At 36.2% G+C, this 22,921-nt stretch overlaps 1 protein-coding gene across 1 annotated transcript in view; it reads right to left on the bottom strand.

The window, feature by feature from the left end:
* The window catches only part of LOC308063768 (sodium channel protein type 5 subunit alpha-like), a 67,068-nt gene that overhangs the window by 8,320 nt on the left and 35,827 nt on the right, over nt 1–22,921 (bottom strand). Inside the window, exons 11-23 of the mRNA XM_080387152.1 lie at nt 21,079–21,317; nt 20,806–20,958; nt 19,306–19,659; nt 18,050–18,502; nt 13,762–13,873; nt 12,542–12,696; nt 8,960–9,198; nt 7,472–7,544; nt 6,255–6,509; nt 5,291–5,344; nt 4,214–4,355; nt 2,663–2,763; nt 1,017–1,281 (exon numbers count right to left, since the gene is read on the bottom strand). Of these exons, the coding sequence (XP_080243278.1) occupies nt 1,017–1,281; nt 2,663–2,763; nt 4,214–4,355; nt 5,291–5,344; nt 6,255–6,509; nt 7,472–7,544; nt 8,960–9,198; nt 12,542–12,696; nt 13,762–13,873; nt 18,050–18,502; nt 19,306–19,659; nt 20,806–20,958; nt 21,079–21,317 (2,595 nt within the window). The remainder of the gene's footprint in view (nt 1–1,016; nt 1,282–2,662; nt 2,764–4,213; nt 4,356–5,290; nt 5,345–6,254; nt 6,510–7,471; nt 7,545–8,959; nt 9,199–12,541; nt 12,697–13,761; nt 13,874–18,049; nt 18,503–19,305; nt 19,660–20,805; nt 20,959–21,078; nt 21,318–22,921) is intronic.

Genomic DNA, 22,921 nt, shown 5'->3' with positions numbered 1-22,921 from the left:
AAATCCATTCAGCTCCTGTGCTAGAAGCTATGGGGCTTGCCTCCTAGCTGCTGTCTGAACACTGCTTCTCCTGCAGGCCTAAGCCACCTGCTAAGTGTGAGACTTTCATTAATGCTTGATACTTGAATGAGATCAGAGAAGAGCAAGAAGAAAATAAAGGAAAACTGTCTTTCCGTACTCGTCCTCCATCGCACCTCCTTCTATGATCTTACTATCAGAGTAATGTAAAATATTACAAATAGAAGGCTTAAGAAGTCAGCATTTTCCTGGGTTGCATGGGATAGCAAAGGGGTGCTGTGCTTAGGGATGAAGCAGAGAACTCAGATCAGTTTTTCTTTATTCTATGATATAAACTGAGCCTGAGTAGGAAGCACAGACCTAATAAGCTGTACAAGAAATTCAAGCTATATGTGACTCTTTGTAGAGGAAATGATAAGCAACTAGTCTCATTTGAAAAGCAAAACAAAACCAAGCCAGTTTTAATAAGACTTTTCACCGTCACAAATGGTGACCCAGAATTAGAATGGTGCTGAGCAATCAAATTTTTCCTTAGCTTTCTAAATCAGCCCTCGGGATCTGCCTTCTTAAAAGAAATTCCTGGAAAATGAAATAAATCTTTCCCATTTTTCATATAAATGTATTTTTAAACTGAATTGACTTTTACTGTGAAAACAACACTTAATGTGATTACATGTAAATTGAAAGCATAAAAACATTAAGAAAAGAGTTTAAGTACAATAACTTAGAAAAGATGTTACTGCATTAAATTCCTATTCTGTTAATTACTCAATAAAAACTCATACTTTAAAAAACAATTGAAAACTATCCATTTTAGTACTCTGCAAAGACATAAGGGAAAACAAAAATACATCTAAGGAATCACTTAGCATATGGTTTGAATAAGTGCAATGGATCTGGAATTTATTTATCAGCTATATGTAAGTGGTTACTTCATACTGCAATTTGGTTTTGTATTGGTAAAACACATTACCTATCTAATAACAACTGATACTTACTAACTAGTGAAAGGACCACAACAGCTAAATCAAATATGTTCCAGGCGCTGGTGAAGAAGTAATGTCTTAAGGCTAGTATTTTTATGACACATTCCCCAGTAAACACCACCACAAAAAAGAAGTTGATTTTTTTAAGAACATCCTTGATGTTATTCTCGTTATTTTCTGCCATCATAACGACCATATTTAGACAGATGAGAGTCACAATGGTAATGTCAAATGCTTTGTGCGATATTATATCAAACAGTAATCCTTGGAACATGTTCTGTGGAGAGAAAGAGAAGAACTGCTTAATGTGAAAAGGAATAAGGCCTAAAAACCTTAAGATCCACCTGAGAAGAGTCTCAGGTCTGTGAAAGCCCCGTTCTGCCTTGCAAAATTGCTCAGCTTGGGAGGAAACACAGCGTGTAGTGCTGAATCGCCTGTTCTTGCTCACTGTACGCAGGCCTAAGCCATTGTTGGAAACTGCTGTACCAGGTACTAGAAATCATAAATCAGGTAAAGTTAGACACACTAATAGAAGAAAATGGTAACAAGCCAAGATTTATATAAAAGATCCTGGCAGGGTCACTTATAAAAGAAAGTTGAAAGGTTCAATTCTGAGGAAGGCTACCTGAGCGGGGCCGAAGGCCAGAATGACCCCCTCAAAACTGATGCCAAGAGAGGATTCTGCTTAGACTCCGCCTATCATTAATATGCAATGTGATGTTGTAATTACATGAATAATGTATGAAGAGATGTTGCAATCACGTATGTCAAATGTATAAATTAGCCTGTTTCGCACCTGTGCTTCAGAGCGAGTTTCTGTGGTGCAAACCACCTCCTCCCCTGCACAGATAATAAATAGCTTGCTGCTAAAAGTACTCAAAGTCTCTTAGCAGTTTTCCTCATTCCAAGGTTTTTTGGCATCAAATGCTACTGCGAAGATCCAGGCTACATTCAAATATTAATCAGTAATTTGTGCTTAGAAAGAGAATTTAAGGGAATATAACATTAACAATAAGCTTCTAGAAGCACTTTTAGGTGTTTTGTTTAGACCTTCAAAGAAAACAGTATTTGGCTAAGTATTTTCAAGTATCATGCAACCACATTTCCTTAGAGAAAATACAGCAGGAAAACGTTCAGAATACATTGTGATTTCTCTTTTAATAGAAATACTTATTCTAATAAAAATCTCATAAGCAAGGAAAATTCTGAATAGTTACTATGTGAAGCCAGGCCTGGAATTAAATTTAAGAAACTATAAGAAATAAAGCATAAGATTACTTAAAAGTAACAGCTATGGGGCATACACTACTCACTATTCCTTCTCACCTGCAAAAATCCAATCTAGTTGCAGAAGCAGTAGCATGCAACTTAAGTAACCAAGGTCATGGTATGAATATCAAATACCTAATATGAACCTTTATAAATAGATTGTACATTTGAATAGGTGATAAATAGGCTGTAAATTTCCTTAATTAATACCTACAAAGAAAGACTGCATCAGATTAAATTAAGAAATAGAGAGGAAAATGTAAATACTATATTGAATGAGGAAGATGATGGGCTCTAAAGTGAAGTTTATTCCAGATGCCTGGCTACTAAGTTTAAATACAGTCACCACCTTTATATCTTCTATCATATTCTACTTCAGATGGTCCTACCAATGGTCTTGGGATGGGTTTCTGAGGTTTCTTGGATCCAAGTTTTTTTAGGGCATTATAATACTTTTTCTGTTCCTCAGTCAAAAATAGATCTCTTCCACCTAAGTAAACGGAAAGAATACTGTTGATCAGCTGAAGTTTAAGCACTCAACTATATAAACAGCAGCAAATTTATGCAAAAAAACAGTAACAACTGTCACGAGAGGCATCTCAGAGAGCACAGAGACCAAATGTCTTCACCATTTCTCCTTTTCCCCTTGTTCTTTGACAAGAAGTACTGCAAAAAGTTGATTAGGATTTGATCATGAAAGTCTAGTCTCGACAGTGCTCCCAAGTCACTTTCCTCAGCTGGGAGGGCCTTCCTGAAATTTTATAAATTTCTTTCATACTTTTAAAATGGCATAAGACTCATCAACAAGTAAAATACTTTCCATTTATATTTTTGGGAAAGGTAGAAACAGAAGTATATTGCTGGGCTAGCAAGTAAAGAGAGGGTTACGAACAAGCATTTGGGGACCAAATTCTGTGGGGGGTTCCTGATACTGAATTTCTGGTGCTCATCTGATTACCATCTACACCACCTGTACTACTTAGCAATCACTTTGAATCTGAGAATTCAGGAGAAGCCACTCATCATAAAAGCATTGAATGATTAGCATTTTGTACAACAAACACGTAAAACAACATTCAGTACAGCATCTGCACTTTGAATCACTCTGGTAAAAAAAAACCTTTGAAAATTCAGTTTAATTTTACTATATGGAATCTCTATGAAAATCCCCAAGAAGCAGCAAAGAAATGAAAATGAAAAAAAATGCCCACTGACAGCATGGACTGAGAAAAAAGTGTTACGTCCACATAAACTTCTAGCAAGTGTTCAGGCTCATAAGCTACTTAACCAGTGTTTCTTCTGTCTGTTGGGATTATTATAACTGGGACTTTGTTATAAAAGGAAATTATTATATTGAAGTTGGACCATTGTTCCTCAACTCCTACATATCCTTTCTCTGTTCAAATGCAGAGGGTAGAAGAATTTCTCGTGGGCCTTATTGCCATCTATCTCCACCAAGGGCAGTAATTCTTTGACACTGGGTGTATAAATCAGCTTACAGAAATAATAAATGACTCCTATAGAGATTCTGTCTTCCAAATATGAACCCTGAAGTTGTAATCCTCCTGTAGTTTACTCTGAGCAAAAAGGGTTATTCTGTTCTCCAGAGAAAATCTTCAAAGGAGAAGCAAAGAATTTCACTCTCCTGTAGAAAAGTCAATGTAACTTTTTTTGGCTTCTCTTTTCTAAAACTACCCACTCCTTCCTCCTTGTCCTCCTACTTAGAAAAAATCAAGAATTTGGTACGAAAATAGAATGTACAGATAAATTACTAAAAGCTTTGAGGAGAAGGGGACTCCTATTTTCAAAACTTGGTATCTATTATTTTAAATTTCTCCAGTCAAATAGTTCCCTGAAAATATTAGACATGCAGACGTCAAACTAACATTCACTTAATCAAATCTGGATTATGAGAGACTCTGAATTAGCTCATGTAATACTTATCTTTTTCCTTTGTTGATTAAAATTGCTGATAACCACTCCAATGAAAAGGTTCAGCATGAAGAAAGATCCAAAAATAATGAAAATAACAAAATACATATACATGGCTAAGAATGCTTCAAACTTTGGCTGTTCATCTATCTGTTAAAAAAATCAAAACAGAAAAATAATATTGGTAAACATCAGATAATCACAGCTTTATCATTTCCAGTTTACAGGAACAAATCCTTTTATTGCCAGGAGGGATAAATTATTCCTAACTATTTAAACCTTTATTTAGATGTACAAGTAGAACAATTGTCTTGTTCTGTTTTGTTATTGTTTGTAAAGATAATTACAATGATATTTAGCTAAATCCAGCTCTAGTAAATTCTTCAGTCATAGATAAACAGATCAATCAGAAGCGATGCTGTGAACGCCTAGATTAGAAAAACAGCTGAGACTAAACATAATGGTGAACTGTCATCCCTTCAAATTCCAGCCAAGAAGCAGTTTTAAAAATCCAGCTCACTACAATCAGCCCTACAAGGAACAATTTTAATTAGCAGCTATTTCACTACATTCAAAAGCACAGCACTTGAATTAATAAGGAAAACGCAAATTAAATTAAACATAGCAAAGTTAAAACACACTGTACTACTGAGATAATACGAAACAGCACATGGAAATGGGGAAGAAATAGTAAGGATGTCAAATTCAGGGAAGAAAACCTCCAGAAATAACTGATAGAGATGCATGCCATTTTAATGCTACTATACACACTTCAGAGGCATAGTCCCTCCAAGACCTTCTGAACTCTGTCGCCAAAACAGACTTGTCCAAAACTTGCAACACCTTGCCCTCTGCATTCTTGAAATAGGTTTTTGTCTGGTGTCACTCTATTTTGACCAGTTTTCTTTTGTCTAAGTACCAGATATTTGGCACTCCAAGGATTATTGTTTTACTGCGTAGTATGATGCACTCATCCAGTTATATTTCTGACTTGATATTGCAGACAAAGCTGGAAAATGCATTGTGTGGATAGAAAAGGAAAGAAGCAAAGGGAAAAGAACTAAAATCTCACTTTAGCAACACACCTTACGTGAATCCACTGCTGCATACATAATGTCCATCCAACCTTTAAAAGTTGCCTGAAAAAAATGCATTATTAAGGTTATTCTCACTAAAATAAAATTTTTACAAATTAGGTAGAGTAATATAAATGAGATAAGAGTTGTGGAAAAGTGAGCAGTGTGCTATGAAAAAATGTGCATCACTTCTAAAGATCTGCTTGGAAGTATGATTCACTGGAGTTTAGTAAAGGGAAAAAAAAAATACTTCCTGAAAAGAAAAACTTGCCATGAATCCCGTGAAATGTCTTTTAATGTTAAATCTTATTAACTTTAAATTTGTGTAAATTCTCTGCTTTTTGAAAAAGCAGTAAATGTTTCAGCTTAAATAGGATATATATCCTAAAAGGATAAAAACAATTTCTAAGAAAACAGCAGATGATTCCTTCCTGCAACATTTAGCAACTCTGCAGAATCATAGGACACTTTGGTGGATACGGGCAAAGAACTTTATCTACAAAAGATACAAGGATAACAGCCACTTTAAAAAATGCCTTTAGGCATCTCTTTAGGGAGATCAATAAATTAGCATCCCAATATTTTATGACTTAAACAATAGAAGAAAATATAGCAATATAAATAAACTGCATCATACTTTTTCTTTCTCATCCACTCTGCACTAACTTTTACAAAAGAAAATGAGAATAACTTTAAATGTGGTAACATGCAGACTGTTTCAGGCTCCATATGTTAATCAAAATTAAAACAAAATTGAAGAGCCATGAAACACAGTGCCTAATTTTAATACAAGGTTGCATATGGTAAAATGTCCTTTAGGCAGAACTGAGCACCTTATAGATAAGAAAAATATTTATGGAAGCTAAAAAATCCCTCATTTCAGTGAAATACACAGAAGCATAGTGGTATCCCATGATTGGGCTGCTCAACACATTTCTTTGAAGAAAACTGAGTACGTTTTTAAAGAACTTACCACTTGGAGAAGAGCCAAGTATCCCATCCCAACATTATCAAAGTTTATATCACTATTTGTCCATGTTCCATTATAGAAAGTACAATTATCTCTGTTTTCAATTAGACTGATATTTCCTTTCTTGAGTATGCATTTTGAAAATTTTTTTCCAAGAAATTTTACTCCTGCAATGTTAAATAGGAGCCAGAAGACAACACAGACGAGTAAAACGTTCAAGATTGAGGGGATAGCTCCCAAGAGTGCATTCACAACAACCTTAAATAAAATGAAGGAAAAGAAAGAATTATTCACGTTCAATAGGACACCTTCCCAGAAAACCACTTATTTTTTCTTCTTCTGTAGGTATTGCAGATTCTCATCCATATGAAAACTAGCAGATGACAAATGTAAAGCCAGCCTTCAACTCAACATTAAGCTTGTCTTAACATGTAATTCTGTGGGGTCTATCTTGCCTTTTTGAGGAAGGAAGTAAAAGAGATGGTAACCAGAATTATCCTTGGGTAAAAGAAATACATAAGATTATTAGTCTGTAGTAGCTATGAGATCTAAAAATCAGGTATAGGGGAATGGGTTATATCATCTGCATTTACTACAATATCATAAATAACTCTCTTTTTATGTTGGAGGTGTTTTGTAAGAGAACAAGAGTTTGCTCTCCACAACAAAATGAACATCACCCAATAACCACTGGCAACTGACTGCACACAGCACACATAACTATATATATATATATATATATATATATATATATATTCTTTTCTATTGACAAGTAATTAAAAATTGTTCCTTTTTTCCCAAGAAAATTAATTTTTGTTCAGAAGAATTTGCCAAATACTGCTGGATGAAATTTTTCCATGTCTAAGATGAACCAAAGAATGGGTTTCAGAAAAATATAAGTCTAAAAAAATTCTTGCTTAGTTTATTCTGCAAATTGCACTGAAAATTGAAACATGGAGAAGTATTCTGGCGTTCACATTAATATATGTAATAATTAATTGTGGTAGCATTATAATTCCATTTCCTTATTTCACTTGTATTTATAAATTTCTATGAAAGTGTTAGGTATTCTTTCAAAATAACAACCATAATATGTAAGTTGGCAATCGGAACCATCTTAATGCCATCATGTCCCAAAACAGAGATTCAAGTTGAAATTGTTGCAAGAGCTTCAAACGCAGTTATTACAAAACACACACCCCCACCCCCAACATCCTTACCTTTATCCCTTCAAATCTTGACAAAGCTCGTAGTGGCCTCAATGCTCTAAGAGTCCTGAGAGATTTCAGGGCACTCCCAGAGGAACAAGGTGATGTGTCTTGGGAAACATTAGTTAGTCCCCAGGAAACAAACGACAGCTGTGTTCATTGAATTGAAACCAAGATCATTACAGGGTATACAAAAATGTATTTTATTTGTGTCAGTAGATAATCATAGGCTGAATGTTACAGTATCATTGACCATTAAGTCAAATGAGGAAAATATGCATTCAAAGTTATTGTAATATAATTTTACTTCATTGCCTTCTAATATTTTAAAAACAATGGAATTATTTCATTCTAATTTGAAACTTTTTTTTAATTTTTTTAAAAAACAGTTCACATAATTTTTTTTAATGCTAGTATAACAACCAAATTGGTAAGTATAGTAATTTTGTGCACTACAGGCCAGAAAGGGTTATTCAAATAAAATATTCCCATTTTCTGCACAGTTATTCTCAGAAGTGTACACAGTAATTCCATTAATTCCATATCATACCTTAAGATGGTGATGTGGAAACAAAATCTATTTTTAAAAGATATCCAGTCTTCACTTTAAATTTTCATGAGAGAAAATGAATTGAAAACATCACAAAATTGTTTCAATAATTAGGGTGCTTTCTAACAATTCATGATTTCCGTTTTTCTTCCTATTGCCTCTTCCTTCCTATTTGAGTTTGTTGCCTCATTGTCTAGCTGTTGGATATTTTCATGTTTTTCCTCAGTTTTGGATGGCATCACTATTAATATTACACATCTGTAAATGCCGAAGTCATGCTATACATTCATTTTAAATAGTGATGATATTAGATTTTTCTGTTGACATTTCCTAGTACTCCTCCACTTTCAGTGTTAACTATTCAGAGGCTATCAAACAGCTACTTTGACATTACTGGAAGTCAGCTGTTTAGATGTCCTTATTTCAAAATAATTTCAAAAAAAAAAAAAAGGACAAAAGAATTTCAGTATCTTACCAGTGTATTGATTACAATCAAAAATATTCCATTTTTATATGGCAAGATTATATTATTTAACTTAGTCTGAATTGAACACTGCACTTCCTCCATCTCACTATGGATGATTTCATCATTTCTCTTATAGATATATAAAGCATTGCTAGGATTTCTTGGTTGTAAGGCCAAACATATTTTCCTATGCCTTTAACTCTATAGTAAGCCATTTTTTCAACAATACCTTTCAATTACTTTACCGTCTAAATTTCTTTTCCTTTAAGGAAGCAACTCTACATTTTTTCTGTTTCTAAATGTCAGAGCTGCCAGCAGCTTCACAGTTTTCTACTGGCTTAATTAATTTATTTTATTTTTATTTCTGATCACTAATTGCACTCTCTTTCTGCACTTGAAAAGGTTTTTATAACCAACATTCTCCTCAGTGACAGTGCTACCTTTTACTTGTTGAAACTTGTGTTTATTCACCATCAGATTTTACATGTAGTTCTCTATACAGAAAATATCAAAATTCAAAATGTAAGACAAGCTGAATACAATACTTACACATACAATGATGAAGTCAAGCCAACACCAGGCATTTGTGAAATAACTGTGCCAACCATAAGCTATCCATTTCAGAAGCATCTCCATAAAAAAAACATATGTAAATATTTTATCAGCATACTCTAGGAGCTTTTTCACTGTTTTTCTCTCCTGCAGGTGAATATCTTCAAATGCCTGGAATTTCAAAATTTGGTTTTAAAACAGTTCAGTAGTTTTTACAGATTTTTTTTTAAATTGCACAATAATACACAGTTTGGCTTATTATAGCCATTTCATATTAAATCACGGGCAACCACCACTTAGTTTTATACTTGGGTGTAAAAAATTAAACTGTAAAGTAAGTACAATCTCATTTTCAGGTTGGTTGAAAAATCACATACTTCCAGTTCTTTATGCTCAACACTTCTTCAAAAAAATATCTGATGAGGGTCAATTCTGGCTATTAAACATCCTGTCTTCCCAAGTTAGTGGATAATTTTGAAGGTGTTGGTCTAAAATCCTTCATAATAAAGCTTGAATTAAACACATTAACCACTGTCTTTCAGACTTAGACCTTCCAAATGATTCATCTTTAGTCAGCCTGCAGGCTTTTGTAATACAGATATGAAAAAAATATGACTAATATCTTATCTGGAACTGTTAATTCCTGGAATTTCACATTTTTTTCACCTAAATCTTGACACTACTTTGATGTCAGTAAGGGTTTAGGAACACGTTTTATTGATTGCTGTATTTCATGCCATTGTTCACTACTGTTTAATACAGCTGCCGCTTCGCCAACCTATTTTGAGTTTTTGATATTGCCTACTTGTTCCCAATTCCTTTTAACATCTTACATCATTTCCTCATCAAGCCTCTGGCAATGTCTTTATTCTTGCTTTCATCCGTTCCTCCTCTACCTTATAGCTCCATCTCAACTTCTTTTCTCTTTTGTGCCAACATTTCTAATGATCTATCCATCCATTTTCACTACCACTGTTTCCCCCAACAAATCTGGGCTTATTACTTAAAATCTTTTATTTATGTAGTTATATCAGAACTCACCCTGTACCATAGCTTTGCCCAGACCTTATGATTCCTACATGTAAATTACTCAGTCTCCTCTTGTCTCCTTCTCTTTCACACTGTCCCAAGAGCCTCTAGCGCACGTCAGGGCATTTAACAACTTCTCTTTCTCTTACCCTCATTCAAATTCATGTCCCCTTCTCTGACATTGCCTCTGCAGCTGCTAACTTTCTGTCTATCTTGCCATGAGTAAAAATGTTGAAATGAGAAGTTGAAGGGTCTGCCCTCTCAAAAGGAATACACTATCTCACATCCTTGAGATGATGGAACACAAATATCTTTGTTATAGAGAAAATGAAGGGTAGAGAGATCAATTCATTTTCCCAAAGGAACATGGCTGTAGTCTGTGACAAAGGTCAGGAACCAAACAGAGTCTGTCAAAACTTTAATCCATATCCAGTTCCAATCTCCATCAGCTCTTCACTTAACAGCTCCTTACCTGACTGTGGAATCTCTTATCCTTCTATTTTTGTTTAATAAATTCATTAACAGTCAACACTCCCTAAAGAAATAGCAGGCTGTGTTACAGGGGAGACTGACACAGGTGGTCCACAGACCTCTGGTTCAAGGGAGCATGGTAGCAAAGACTACTCAATGGTTTTGCAAGGATTAGTTCAAATACAGCGGGCCTTAATAGTTGTAAGTTATCACCAGGCACATTAAATCATTATGTATCTCTTGCAGAAACACCTGGGTGACTCTGCTATGTATCTCCAGTGCTCTAGGAGACACTGGTTATTCAGACATTACAGCAGACCTGATTTGCTCCCCTGTATTTACGACATGCTGATAATAATAAACCAGCCTAAAAGGCCATAGATAAAGGGGGAGCTGGAGCACAACCAAGTGCTTAGCTCAAATGAGACCTGAAACAATAAACTCCTGTAAAATCATTGCTGTGTTTCTGCTTTATATTCTCACTGAAAAAACCACAAGGCAGAGATGCATCTATGTATAGTTACCAACAGTCTGGTAAGAGTTACACGCTCCTGCTCTGCAGCGTAAGAAAGCAGTAATACTATTCCTGGAGCTAAGTGGTCTTTGAAGCGGCAGTCATTCAGTTGTGCTACAATTAGGAGAAATGTCTACAGAGCAGGGCTGTCACTCTGTCCACAGGACAAGTAATTTGACTGTGGGTAACTGAGAACTCCGGTCATTCATGTACATAAACCTATTTACCATTTCCTACCTTTTTTCTGAGCAAGTTTGATAATTAGCATCATCTTTTTCACAGTTTAACCTTGGCTTCCTTGATTTCCATCTACTATTCAAATCACCCATTCATTAGCAATGATGCTCTTCCAAATTTCTAACTATTAATTCTTCCTTTTCTCTGAGCACTGAGCACTTACCACACATTTTTCCGTGTATTATATGATAACCATCTCATTTAATATACTTCAAAGCCATGGACATGCCTGATGGTATTGTAACCCTTCATTCCAGCTGATTCAGAAAATTCTGTATCAGCAAATAACTTTATAAACAAACAGAAAATGGGCAAGCCCCTTTTTGCAAAAGGACAATAGTATCTTTGAAATCTGAAAGTTTTCAATGAAAGTTCTGACCACTGCAATACATCTTCGATGAAAAGAAATCATTATTGTTCTGTTATCTTGCATCTGGATACCAACCAGTTTTGTGTTCAACTCAGCCAGATCCTACAGTACATTAAATAATAACTCAGTTTCCTTCCTTGCTTCAGTTTGGTTCCATCTGAGTACAGAGAAATCCTCGGGATTCCCAGGGAATTCCCTTGGAGATTTTGCCACAGACATTTTTAAGCAGACAGTTCAGACCTATGGTTCAGTGGACAACCTAAATTAATGCACAGAGATTTTATCTGGAAAATTCTGACATCCGCCATATAGGTCACTTTCACATTAGTTGGTTATGCTCCTTCTGCGCTAAATAATGTTTTATTTAACGAATTACTTTCAGTAGACATAGTGAACATGGTTTCAAATCAAATAAAACTTCCTTTGTGCTTCAGTAGAAAGGGACATAATCAGAGTAGTGATGAAACATTAAATCACCTACCAGTTTACAGCCATCTTCAGTTTTAGATTCTGATCATTTTAATGTTTGGATGATTTTAAATCTAGGTTTTTACTGAGCAGTTAGTCTGCTTTACAAATTTAGGAGAAGCTTTATTTTTTTAAGATTTCCTAAGTAATTTCAGACCCTGGTTTAGCCTCCTAATTAAATACACAAGTGTGTGAAGAACTATGTTCCATGAAGAATGGGACTATGCAGATGACTATGGTTCCAGATATTTAAATATCTTATCCAAGTGGACAAAAGCCTTGTAACTCCTAAGGGATACATTTATTATGCTCTTGTCTCTCCCTGGGAAAAGGAATGTGAGAGTAGAAGAAATAAACAATAATATGATTCCTTTCCTTTCCTAACAACCATTAATCCAAAATTTGACAAATTGAATTAAATTTACCAGTGCTGCGCTGCTCAATATTATCATAAAAATTATAAAATTTTCAAACCAGCTATGTTTAACAATTCTGTAGCAGGTTTTTCTAAAATTCCACCAAGTTCTGCCTGGAAACTTAGTTATATCCACTATACAACACGGGAAACATTCAATACAACCTGAAAAGAGAAAGAACAGCATATTAAATTCCATTGAACATGTGGAGACATAGAATCTAAAAACTGTAAGACATCTTAAAATGACCTTCTATATACTATATAAAGAAAGTGCTGATTTACCTATGGGGTGATGCCGTGGCTGAAATGATCTAAAGCTAAAGAGAAGATATGATTTGTAGTCCAAAATAACCTCTTTTAATGGAGCAACTCATACATGGAAAAAGCACAAAAAAGCCATTACTTCCATCAAAAAAACCTTGATTATTTTATTTTCTGCATTTATTCTTTTTGTTTTGAAGAGATATTACCTTACTAGTGGTTTAGTAAATTATTGTTTTCACTGATTATTGCACTTGATTGTACTGCGGAGATGTTACAACTAGATTCTCTGTTCACTGTTTTGCACCAGAAACACATTTCACCAGTAAGATGTAAAGGTGGTAGGACTCAACTATGAGTCAATGGGATCTAAGGAGCTATTCAGGCAATCAAAGGTAGGCGTCCACGTTGGGATGAGCTACACCGTCCCTCTGAATCCCATTAGCTGCACTGACTGAATATTCATCCACTGTACTGCGAGCTCAGACAAATTTGGTTGACGTGCCGTATTAAGACACCATCTACCAATGTACTTACTGTAATTGATCTCCAGCTGCCCCTTCAGGAGTGCTTTGAGTACCTTTGCTCATATACAGATACTTACAGCCTGATGCCTCAATATAAGACCAACTCACACTCCAGAGGTGGCATTTTGCTACCTAAACACAGGAGTTTAGAACCATTTTAGGCCTCTTCAGATATTCTGCAGCTTCTGTGACAGTTCTGCCAGCTCCAATGTCGTTGTCTTGCAAACTTTCAGGCATCTCATATGGTACTAAATACCTGTGTTCAGGCTTCTCAACCCTACTCCAGATCTGTGCTGGCTTCAGGTATATTTCTTTGAGGTTTTATGTTTATTAACAAGTGTCTCAGGCAAAGAGTTTTTGCCAATTTGGAAATGTTCCAAACAGATATCTTTGAATTCTGGTTCATTTGGGGTCACTGCAATAAAGAAAAGATTCTTACTTTCTGCAAAGCATTCCTTAGGTAGACGTGACTTTTTAGGCTGGCAAAACATCTCCAGAAGAGTAACTGGATCCACAGTGCTGGCTTCAGAATAGCTACCAGCATCACATTTCTGCACAGGAGAAGGGCAAAGAGGAAAATTTACTTGCTTTTAATTAATAAGGTTACCAGATTTAAAAGAAATGAAACTTAACACACACACACCCTCCAAAAAAATAATATCTGCAGCATATAAATTACCTTAATATTGTGGAACTACCAAAACAAAATTACAAATAATAGGGCAGAAAAGGCTAATCCCTACTGTTTGTTTCCATGGTTTTAATTTCCTAAGTTTATTGGTTTCTTTAGCTGTTTACACTGGACTTGCAGGAAGGAAAACATTTAGAAGAGATTATTCTACAACTTTAATTTAGAGAAAACTCTGACTTCTTCATGCCAATCCAATACCCTTTTCATTTTCAGAGATACAAAGCATGTCTCAAAAGGCTTGATAGTGGAAAGGCCTAGCAGGAAAGAAATGTATGTATAGTCTACACATCTCAAAGGATTGTAGTTATTAGTAGGTAACGTACACACCTAGAAAACTAAGGACAATAAGGAAAACAAGTATAAAGAAAAAGGAATAAAACAATCTACCAGCCATAAGGTGTAAGTGCCCTGTATGACATGGAAAGGGAAGACATGAGGATAGGGATAAGAATAAGAAGCCAGAAGGAGGGAATTAGCCCTGTTGACAGCCATGCTGCTTTACATTAACTTCAGGTCCTAGTGAATCTTCGGCATAGACAAAAATGAAATTATTTAAATCCAAGGGCATTTTGATATTTTTATTTTTATGTAAGTATAATTAAATAACGCATAACAAACAAAACTACTGTCAACTTTATCTAAAATATGAAAATGCTAAAGTGGTTTGACTTTTGGAGGTAGTAATCCAAAAAGCTGATGAACTTCCATTTAATTTCCTGGGTCACTGGAGGCAAGCCATGATTCTTCACCTATTTTGATGTGGACTGTACCATATCAGAATATGCTTCTAGAGCTTATTAGATCTATTATGCATTAGAATAAGTTTCTAGACCAGAAAAAGTATGGTTGTTTTGGGAACTGTTTCTAGAGAACAAATCTTTGCATCCAAGGATAACAGCAGTTATCTATAAAAATGAACGGTATCAGATATGTTTAAAGTGAGTGTGTTTCTCCATTAATTTCTCTTATTTTGTACAAAATAATATATTAAGTTACATTGTTAGCCATGGCTGCTTATGCGAGACAAACCTCCATGCTTTAAACTATTGTTACCTCTAGAAAGATGTACCGTCTTCACAGGGATTATACTTTCTGCTCTTCAGAAAACCCCACCTTGTCCTGTCATTGCTGAATGAGAGAACCGCTGTGACAATTCTAATCTCTAGCATATGCCACAAGATGATAAAAGTTATAATTACCTCTTTTTCCTCTTTCTTTTGGTGTGTTTCGGAGAAATAACTTATAGTTTCAGAAGTCCCAGAAATCTGACTGAAACCACTTGAACTCCGGCACTGCTCTCTATGTCTTAATCTGTCTCCCTGCATGAAATAATGCAAACTAGTTTATTTTCCACATTTTTCTTCCTGACAGTCATTCTTAAAAGTCAAAATTCTTTAACAGAATCTAAAGCATCCACAAAGTTTACCATGTTTATCTTTTTACAGATAATTAAATGATATCCCTAAAAGGCATGTAAAAGATTGGTTTCTTCTTTGCTTTCAAATACCATGGTCCTGTGGTTATACTGTGGAAAGGTATCATTCCTCAAGATCTACATTTAGCCCACTGATGGATTCAGCAGCCACCTTTGCAGCTGGACCCCAACAGTCTAATGTTTCTAGTTACAGGCAGAAGAGCTAAATGATCCAAATCAGTCCTCAGTCCTTTTGCCACAACAAATTCCAAACAATACCAGATTCCACTACAGCAGGGAAAGAATTTCTTTCATCAGATGCTTATGGACAACATATTTCAAATTGCCACAGATAATTCTACGTTTATTAGCAATTTCTGCTTCTTTGAGAATTTGTCCAAAGCTATTCCACTGACAATGCCTCCTCTTATAACCAAAAACATAGGAAATGGATCCCACCTAGACACTGACCATATCATAATCCATCCAAAAACAGCACCTGCTTTTGACATTTCTGCCATAGCGTAATACTAGGTAACTGTACTTTGAGCCCAAATACCTGTTCTGATAGATATAAAATATGGTGATATCACAATCATAAGATAACTAACACTCATAAAATACAATCCTTAACAAGCTAGTCTAGGTACAGTATAGTTGGCAAAGCCTGGTGTTCCATCTGAGCTTGCTCCTCACACATTTGGATGTGTTTTTTCAGATGAGCTAAACCCTATACTGCCACATGCTTACACCATCACTTTAACCTATGAAGAGGGAAAGCACAGTTGCAATGTCTGTGGCAGCTGGAGAAATAAGCACAAATTAATAAAAAGACATAAATTAAAATCATATGCTACTTTATGTAAGAGGCTTTCTATCTTGCTTTATGTGAAGAAACTGCAAAACAGCTCATTCTGCTGTGTAAGCCAGCTTCTATCGGAACTTCTTTTAGTATGGGTCTGAAAAGAGTATCTTTTTTGTTCACCTTCCGACAAAAGATTGCAGGGAAGGTATATTGAAGTCTGCTGCTTCTTATTACAACTGTCTGTGAACAAAGCAGGCTTCTAAAAGAAATTAACTTGAGGCCCTTGTGCGCTGAGCTGAGCTCAAACTACTAATGGATGTTTCATACACAGCTGAAGTACTGTCGATAGGCTAAAGGGTATCACCCTTACCTTCTATAGGCAAAAATATTTATACGGAATAAGAATCTCAGAGGATGATCCAATGGTTCTGAACTAAGATGCATTCATGCAGATATATCATCATACTCAAACCAGCATTCATATCCTTTCTAAGTAACCACATCATATCCCATATATTAGAAGTAACTGCTGTCACAACCAGAATTTCGCTAAGACACATCACCCTCCTCAAAGGAAAGTAATCAGGTAAAATTCCATTTTATTAGAAGTATAGCACAACACTAGAGGGAAGAAAGCAAAAATAAGGAAAACCAAAAACCCAAAAACAACGAGGAAAGCAAAATGGGAGAAAACATGAAGTGCAAAAGTGGGCACATACAAGCAATACAGACGTGCAGCAGGGGACACTGTTGCATGCTGTGAGGGCACAAAGGGTTTAATTCAGTTGCTTGCCCTAGACTGTTTAGTGTCTTTTAAGATGCCTAGGGGTACCTAAGACATACACCCCACATGTGTATGTCTTGGGTACATACATGTGTATGTTTAAGATACCTAGGGGTACCTAAGACATACACATGGCATGGTTAAAACTGGCACAAGATCTACAGGAACTGACAGATGCATTTTAGGAAGTGCATATAGAAGCTGTACAAGGTAAGCCAGAACCTCAAATGGCACTTGACATCTCTGTGGTAAGCAGTGTGTGTAATCTTGAGATTCAGATATCTAAATGGAGTAATCTAGTAAGCATAGTATCATCTGAGGTGTTTCTACATATGCCTGGTCTCCAGATGCCAAAGAGCTCCTATAGCTTCTGTGCCTTGTTTGTCAGTCCCTCGTGGATGTGACGGGCACCTGAAGTATCTCAAATACCTCTAAATGCCTATGTGCAGGCATATTAATTGCACCATTATTGACTATCATGGCAAGTGTAAGTGCCTCACTCACATGCAGCAAGACTTGAGTTTAATCTTGCCCAACACAACACAATCAAGAGAGGAGTCCAAAGTATCACAGAGGTGAATAGGGGATTAAAAAATCACTAAGAAATAATATTTTTAAGGTGAAGGTTTTAACCAAATTCCCTCCAGATTCCATGCAACTGAGAAGCCACATACAAGCAACACAAGAGGCCTGACTTCCAAAAATTCCAGGTGCCATCTGTAAGGCAAAGGAAACAAAAAGAATGTCTGTTCTGATCAAACACCATTTAGCAATTGACAGCACTAAATGGAAACAAAACAGACAAAAGCAGAATTATGGCTGCCAATTAGGAGAATGATGAAAAAGTGGATATTCAACGTCTCTTATCGAATAATTAAGACTATTTGGTAGCTCTTGCATTTTGAAGCTACTAGAAGAACAAATAAAGTACAATTGCAGAAATGACAGAAGGGATAGCATTTACTGTTCAGTCTTTGAGATTATATTTACATATGCAAGTTACAATATTTTTTCAAATATTAATATTCCTTACCTGTTTTCTGTATTCTATTTCTGTGCATGCACTGTAATCATCATCACATTCATCGGTGTAAGTCTCTGCTACTGCAATGGGAACACAGGTACTATGACTGGTTAAAAATTCTTCATATTTCCTTGTTATTGAGGAAGTCTCTTCAGTATTGTAATACCCCATGTCAAAGCAATTGTTGCCTATATCCCTTCTGACATCTGTCATGGCATAATTATTTTCCTCTATGTCTTTGGCAGAAATTTTCACTAAAGTCTTCTTTTTGGCTGTTGTTTTAAGGTTTCGTTTCTTTATTTTGCCACAACGATCCAAAATTCTGTCTTTAACAGACCGCAGGCCCTTGTGGATCTTCGCAATAGCAATCTGACATTTAGTCATTTGTCCAGGTTCCTCTTGTTCCACTGAGGAGTCAGTATTGAATGAACTCAGCAGCAAGGCAATAAATAGGTTGAGCACCTTAAAATTAAGTTAAAGTAAGTTGGAGACACTACTGCTAACAGAAAAGACATTTCAGAAAACCTTCCCTAGATGAGAAAATCTCAATATTGCTTTCATCAACCACTGTAATGAAATTATTTAGTATTCTACGGAAATACTAATATAGTATGATATGGCTCCTTCTGGAAGGAATGGCAGGAGAAAAAGGAATGAAACAAGGGTTTGGGTATGTCAAATATATTTTCACATGCTCTGATGTCCATAAGGTATGTGGAGGTAGACATTTTGAAAAACAGCAGGCAAAGATAAATTTTACCACCACCACAAACATCAAAAAGGATCTGGTATAGACCAACAAATGAAGCAGATGAAAAAGATTTCATCTTCCAGTATATATACATTAGGTCTAGTATATGTCACGCAAACTGGAAAATCTGGGTACTGCAAACTTTTGAAAATAAAAGAAAAAGTTGGTAAGCATTAAAAGTACTGAACACTTTGGTTATCTGAACCTAGTACACAAAAGATGAAGAAATCAGGCACCAAATTATCAAAATGGCACTGCTATACTCTGGGTAGAAGGAATAATTTTATTTTGCTTAGCAGCTGCCTCTTGTGTGAGAAAGAGGAAGACGGGGAGAAGAAAAAAAAAAAAAAAAAAAAACAAAAAAAAAGAAGAAAAACATATATTAAGTAGTACCCAAATAAGAGAATAGTGTGAATACTCTTTGGATGATTAGGTTTCCTTTGGAAAAAAAAAAAAAAGATGCCAATGTAACTGGATGTATTTAGTAGGGACTGAAAAATAGCTTGATACTCACCACCAGGTTTCCTATCACGAGGACTAACAAGAAAATGGGAAGACATAGCTCTTTTCCAGCTACTTCCATACATTCCCACATGGTTTCAATCCATTCTCCACATAGTATTCGGAATATGATCAGGAATGAATGACAGAAATCCTTCATATGCCAGCGTAAATCCTCACTGGTGTTTATTTTGTAGAATTTTTCCTTATAATGAATGCCTAAAACCTGCCTTCCTACTACAGCAAAAATAAATACAGTGATAATCAAAACCAGAGTGAGGTTACCCAGAGCACCAACGGAGTTTACGATTATTTTCATAAGAGTATTTAAGGCTGGCCAGGACTTTGCCAATTTGAAGATCCTGAGCTGTAAGTAAAACACAAGAGAACAATGTGAGTGGTGAACACTGCACGGATAGCACAGCACACACAAAAAACAGACGCTGCAGTTATCATGCTGTCTTTACTTCAGTAACACCATCATAATTTCCCCCCCCAAAGAAAGGTTTTTAATTGTTCTGATCCAAAAGCACTGTGCTTAAGCTCAAATGGTTACTGTTACTGAGAACAGAGAACTGCCAAAGGAAGCTCTCGAATTGTTTCTGCTAAGTTAGATATGAGCATGTGTAAGTCTATTAGTATCAACAGCAATAACAATAATAGTAATAATAATAATAATAAAGTGCCTCATAGGTATTTGGACGAGGCTAATGAAATGACTGCATTCTGGACTAAATCAAATGTAATCAGACAAAAATTGAAAAAAGATTTTTTTTCTACCTCTCCCCACACTTAAAACAGGATCTGAAAAGCCGGATGGACCTATTCTACGCACCCTTATGAGTAAGAAGGACACTTTTCATCAAATTAGCATTCGGGGCTGCTAAAATCCCTCAGTCATACACAAGACAAAACAGAATCCAACTATATTTCTAGGTGTGATGACTGAAAAGCTACAAAGAATGTTAGTACTTAGTAAATTTAGCATTCTAAATACACATTAAGGACATAAACAGCAAAGTAACATTTTACATGGACATCTCAGAATTATTCCTCCTTTTCCCTAAGGCTGAAGAAAGTCTTGAGGAGAGCCCCTAAACCTTGAGGAAAGCTATGTTATTTTACAGATCTCAGCTCAAAAGGAAAAGCTGTGAAGGAATACTTGCTATCTTTAAGCTCATGGAAACACTCAGATAACATTTTTTCCTAATGGAAGGTCTGAGATGTAATTGAGCAGCACCACTGTACAGAGGTAACAGAGAACCAGTGAACTCCCTGCCAGGTCAGACCTCCCAGAGGGTGCACTGTGTCATAGTATTTGTCATATCCAATATAAACCATATAATGAACATCGAATGAATTCTTTAATATTAATGTTGGATTACTATTTACCCAAAAAGAGAACTGATTTAACAGATTCATCAGTAAAATAATTTGAGGGTATTTCACTGGAATCTTTAACAAATCTATATAAAACATGTGTACTTTTAGAAAAGAATAAAGAAATAATTACCAGTCTGAAAGATGACAGATTTTCTTTAAAGCTTATTAGGCCAATCATAACAACTATACTATCAAAAATATTCCATTTTTGCTGAAAATAGTTGTAAGGATCTAGAGCAATGATTTTCAAGATCATTTCTGCTGTAAAAATCAGGGTGAAGACCTGGGAGGAGGAAAAAGAAATTCAGCAAAAAGTCACTGAAAAAGCATGTCCTTATAGGACTGTCCCAGTATAAATATGGCGTTATAACTCCATATTCACTCTAACATAGACCTAACTTACCTTGTCACTTATAAAAATCATTTCTTGGTAATTATATGGCATGTCAGGGTGCTCCAGAGCCATGAAGAAGGTATTCACAATAATGCAAACCATGATTAAGAGATCAACAAATGGGTCCAAAATTACCAATTTCACCTTTTCTTTGACTACTCTCCAGAATGGACAACAATCCCAAATTAGATACTTGCGAGCAAAACGTTTCCATAATGGAGGGCATTTCAGTTTTGACTCCTGCAGTTCTAAATGACAAAGAGGGAAAGTGAAATTATGTGGAATATCATAGTATGAAGAAAAAGACCATCACAGAAAAGACTGAAAAGAAAAATCAATCTCATGTGAGCAGAACAACATAATAGAAAAAAAATGTTTCACTCATTCTACACAAACTAATCATAGGCTATTTAAAGGTCACTATCAGTAAATCTCCTAATTACAGAAACTGGTGATATTACCCACCTCTTCATATGTTTATTACACTATCGAAGGATGATAAAGGCTCTGCATTAAGGAGAAGTAACTTAACTGTCTCTGGGAAACTGACAACTTGTTTTCTGTAAGTTGCATCTGCACAGTCACAGATGCAGCATGAGTTGAAAAAAAAACCAAAAACCAGCAGGATAAAATGAAGAAGTGCATCCCTCGTATCTTGGTGTCCATAGCTGAGGATAGGGTTATAAGAGAAGTCAAGTTGGAAGTGACCTCAGGAGATCCCTAGTGCAACCCTGTTCTCAAATCAGGGTCAGCTATTAGGTCAGAGACTGCATAACCTGTTCCTCTGACTGTCCTCACAGTGAAAGCTTCTCCTTATACACAACCTGAAACTTTCTTCTTTCTGTAGATGTCTGTTGTCTCATCTTTCCACTGTGCACCACTGTGAAGAGTGCATTCTTGATAACGTCTTCCTACACACTGCAAGGCTGACATTAACTGTCCCTCAAAACCTTCTCTCCAGGCTGAACCAGCCCAGCACTGGGCAAACGCCCAATCCCCTGATGTGGTGGCCCTCTGCTGAACTCAATATATTTCTTGGAGCTGGGGGGCAAACCAAGCATAGTATGTGGTCTAGCAACTGCTTAATAAAGGGTGATAATCACTTTTCTCCTGGCTACGCTCCTTTTAATATAGTTGAGAATACTGTTGGCCATTGCTGCTGCAAGGGCGTGTTGCTGGCCACTGCTCAGCTCACTGCCCACATGGACCCACCGGGCCCTTCCTGCAGAGCTGCTTCCCAGCCAGCCAGCTCCAGCCTGGATCGTTGCAAGAGGTTCTTGCAGACAGGCATAAATTTACATTTGTACTGGCTGAATTTTCACAAGGTTCCTGTTGGCCCATTCCTCCAGCCTAAGTCCCTCTAGATGGCAGCTCCTACCTCCAATGTATCAAGTACCTCCCCCCCAGTTCTGTCCCATCCTAAAATCAAGAGCAAGCCCTCTGCTACCTCCTCCAGGTCACTTAGGACAAGACGTGTCCCGGGATACACCCCTGTGGTACTCCACTTGTTACCTGCCTCCAGGTGGAATATAACCTCTCCACCAGACACTTGAAACCCAAACACACAACCATTTTTTTGTCCAGCTGGTTGGCCACCCGTGCAGACCCTAACATCCTAGCACCTTAACCTGGGATGAAAAAATACTGTGGGAGACAGGGTTGAAAGCCTTGCTAAAGTCAGTGTAAGTGAAAACATTGCTCTCTCCTCACCCACAAACCCCAGCCATTTTATTGTACAGGGCAATCCAGTTAGTCGGGCATGATTTACCCTCGGTAATGGTAAGTTACAGTTATGTGAGATATGAGAGTATTTATTTTACTGAAATTTACATTTGATTGTAGCATAATTTCT

Source organism: Falco punctatus (assembly GCF_963210335.1).
Source record: "Falco punctatus genome assembly, chromosome: 4".
Taxonomy (NCBI): Eukaryota; Metazoa; Chordata; class Aves; order Falconiformes; family Falconidae; genus Falco; species Falco punctatus.
The sequence above is the reverse complement of the archived record's forward strand: the minus strand, read 5'-3'. Positions and strand labels throughout refer to the sequence as shown.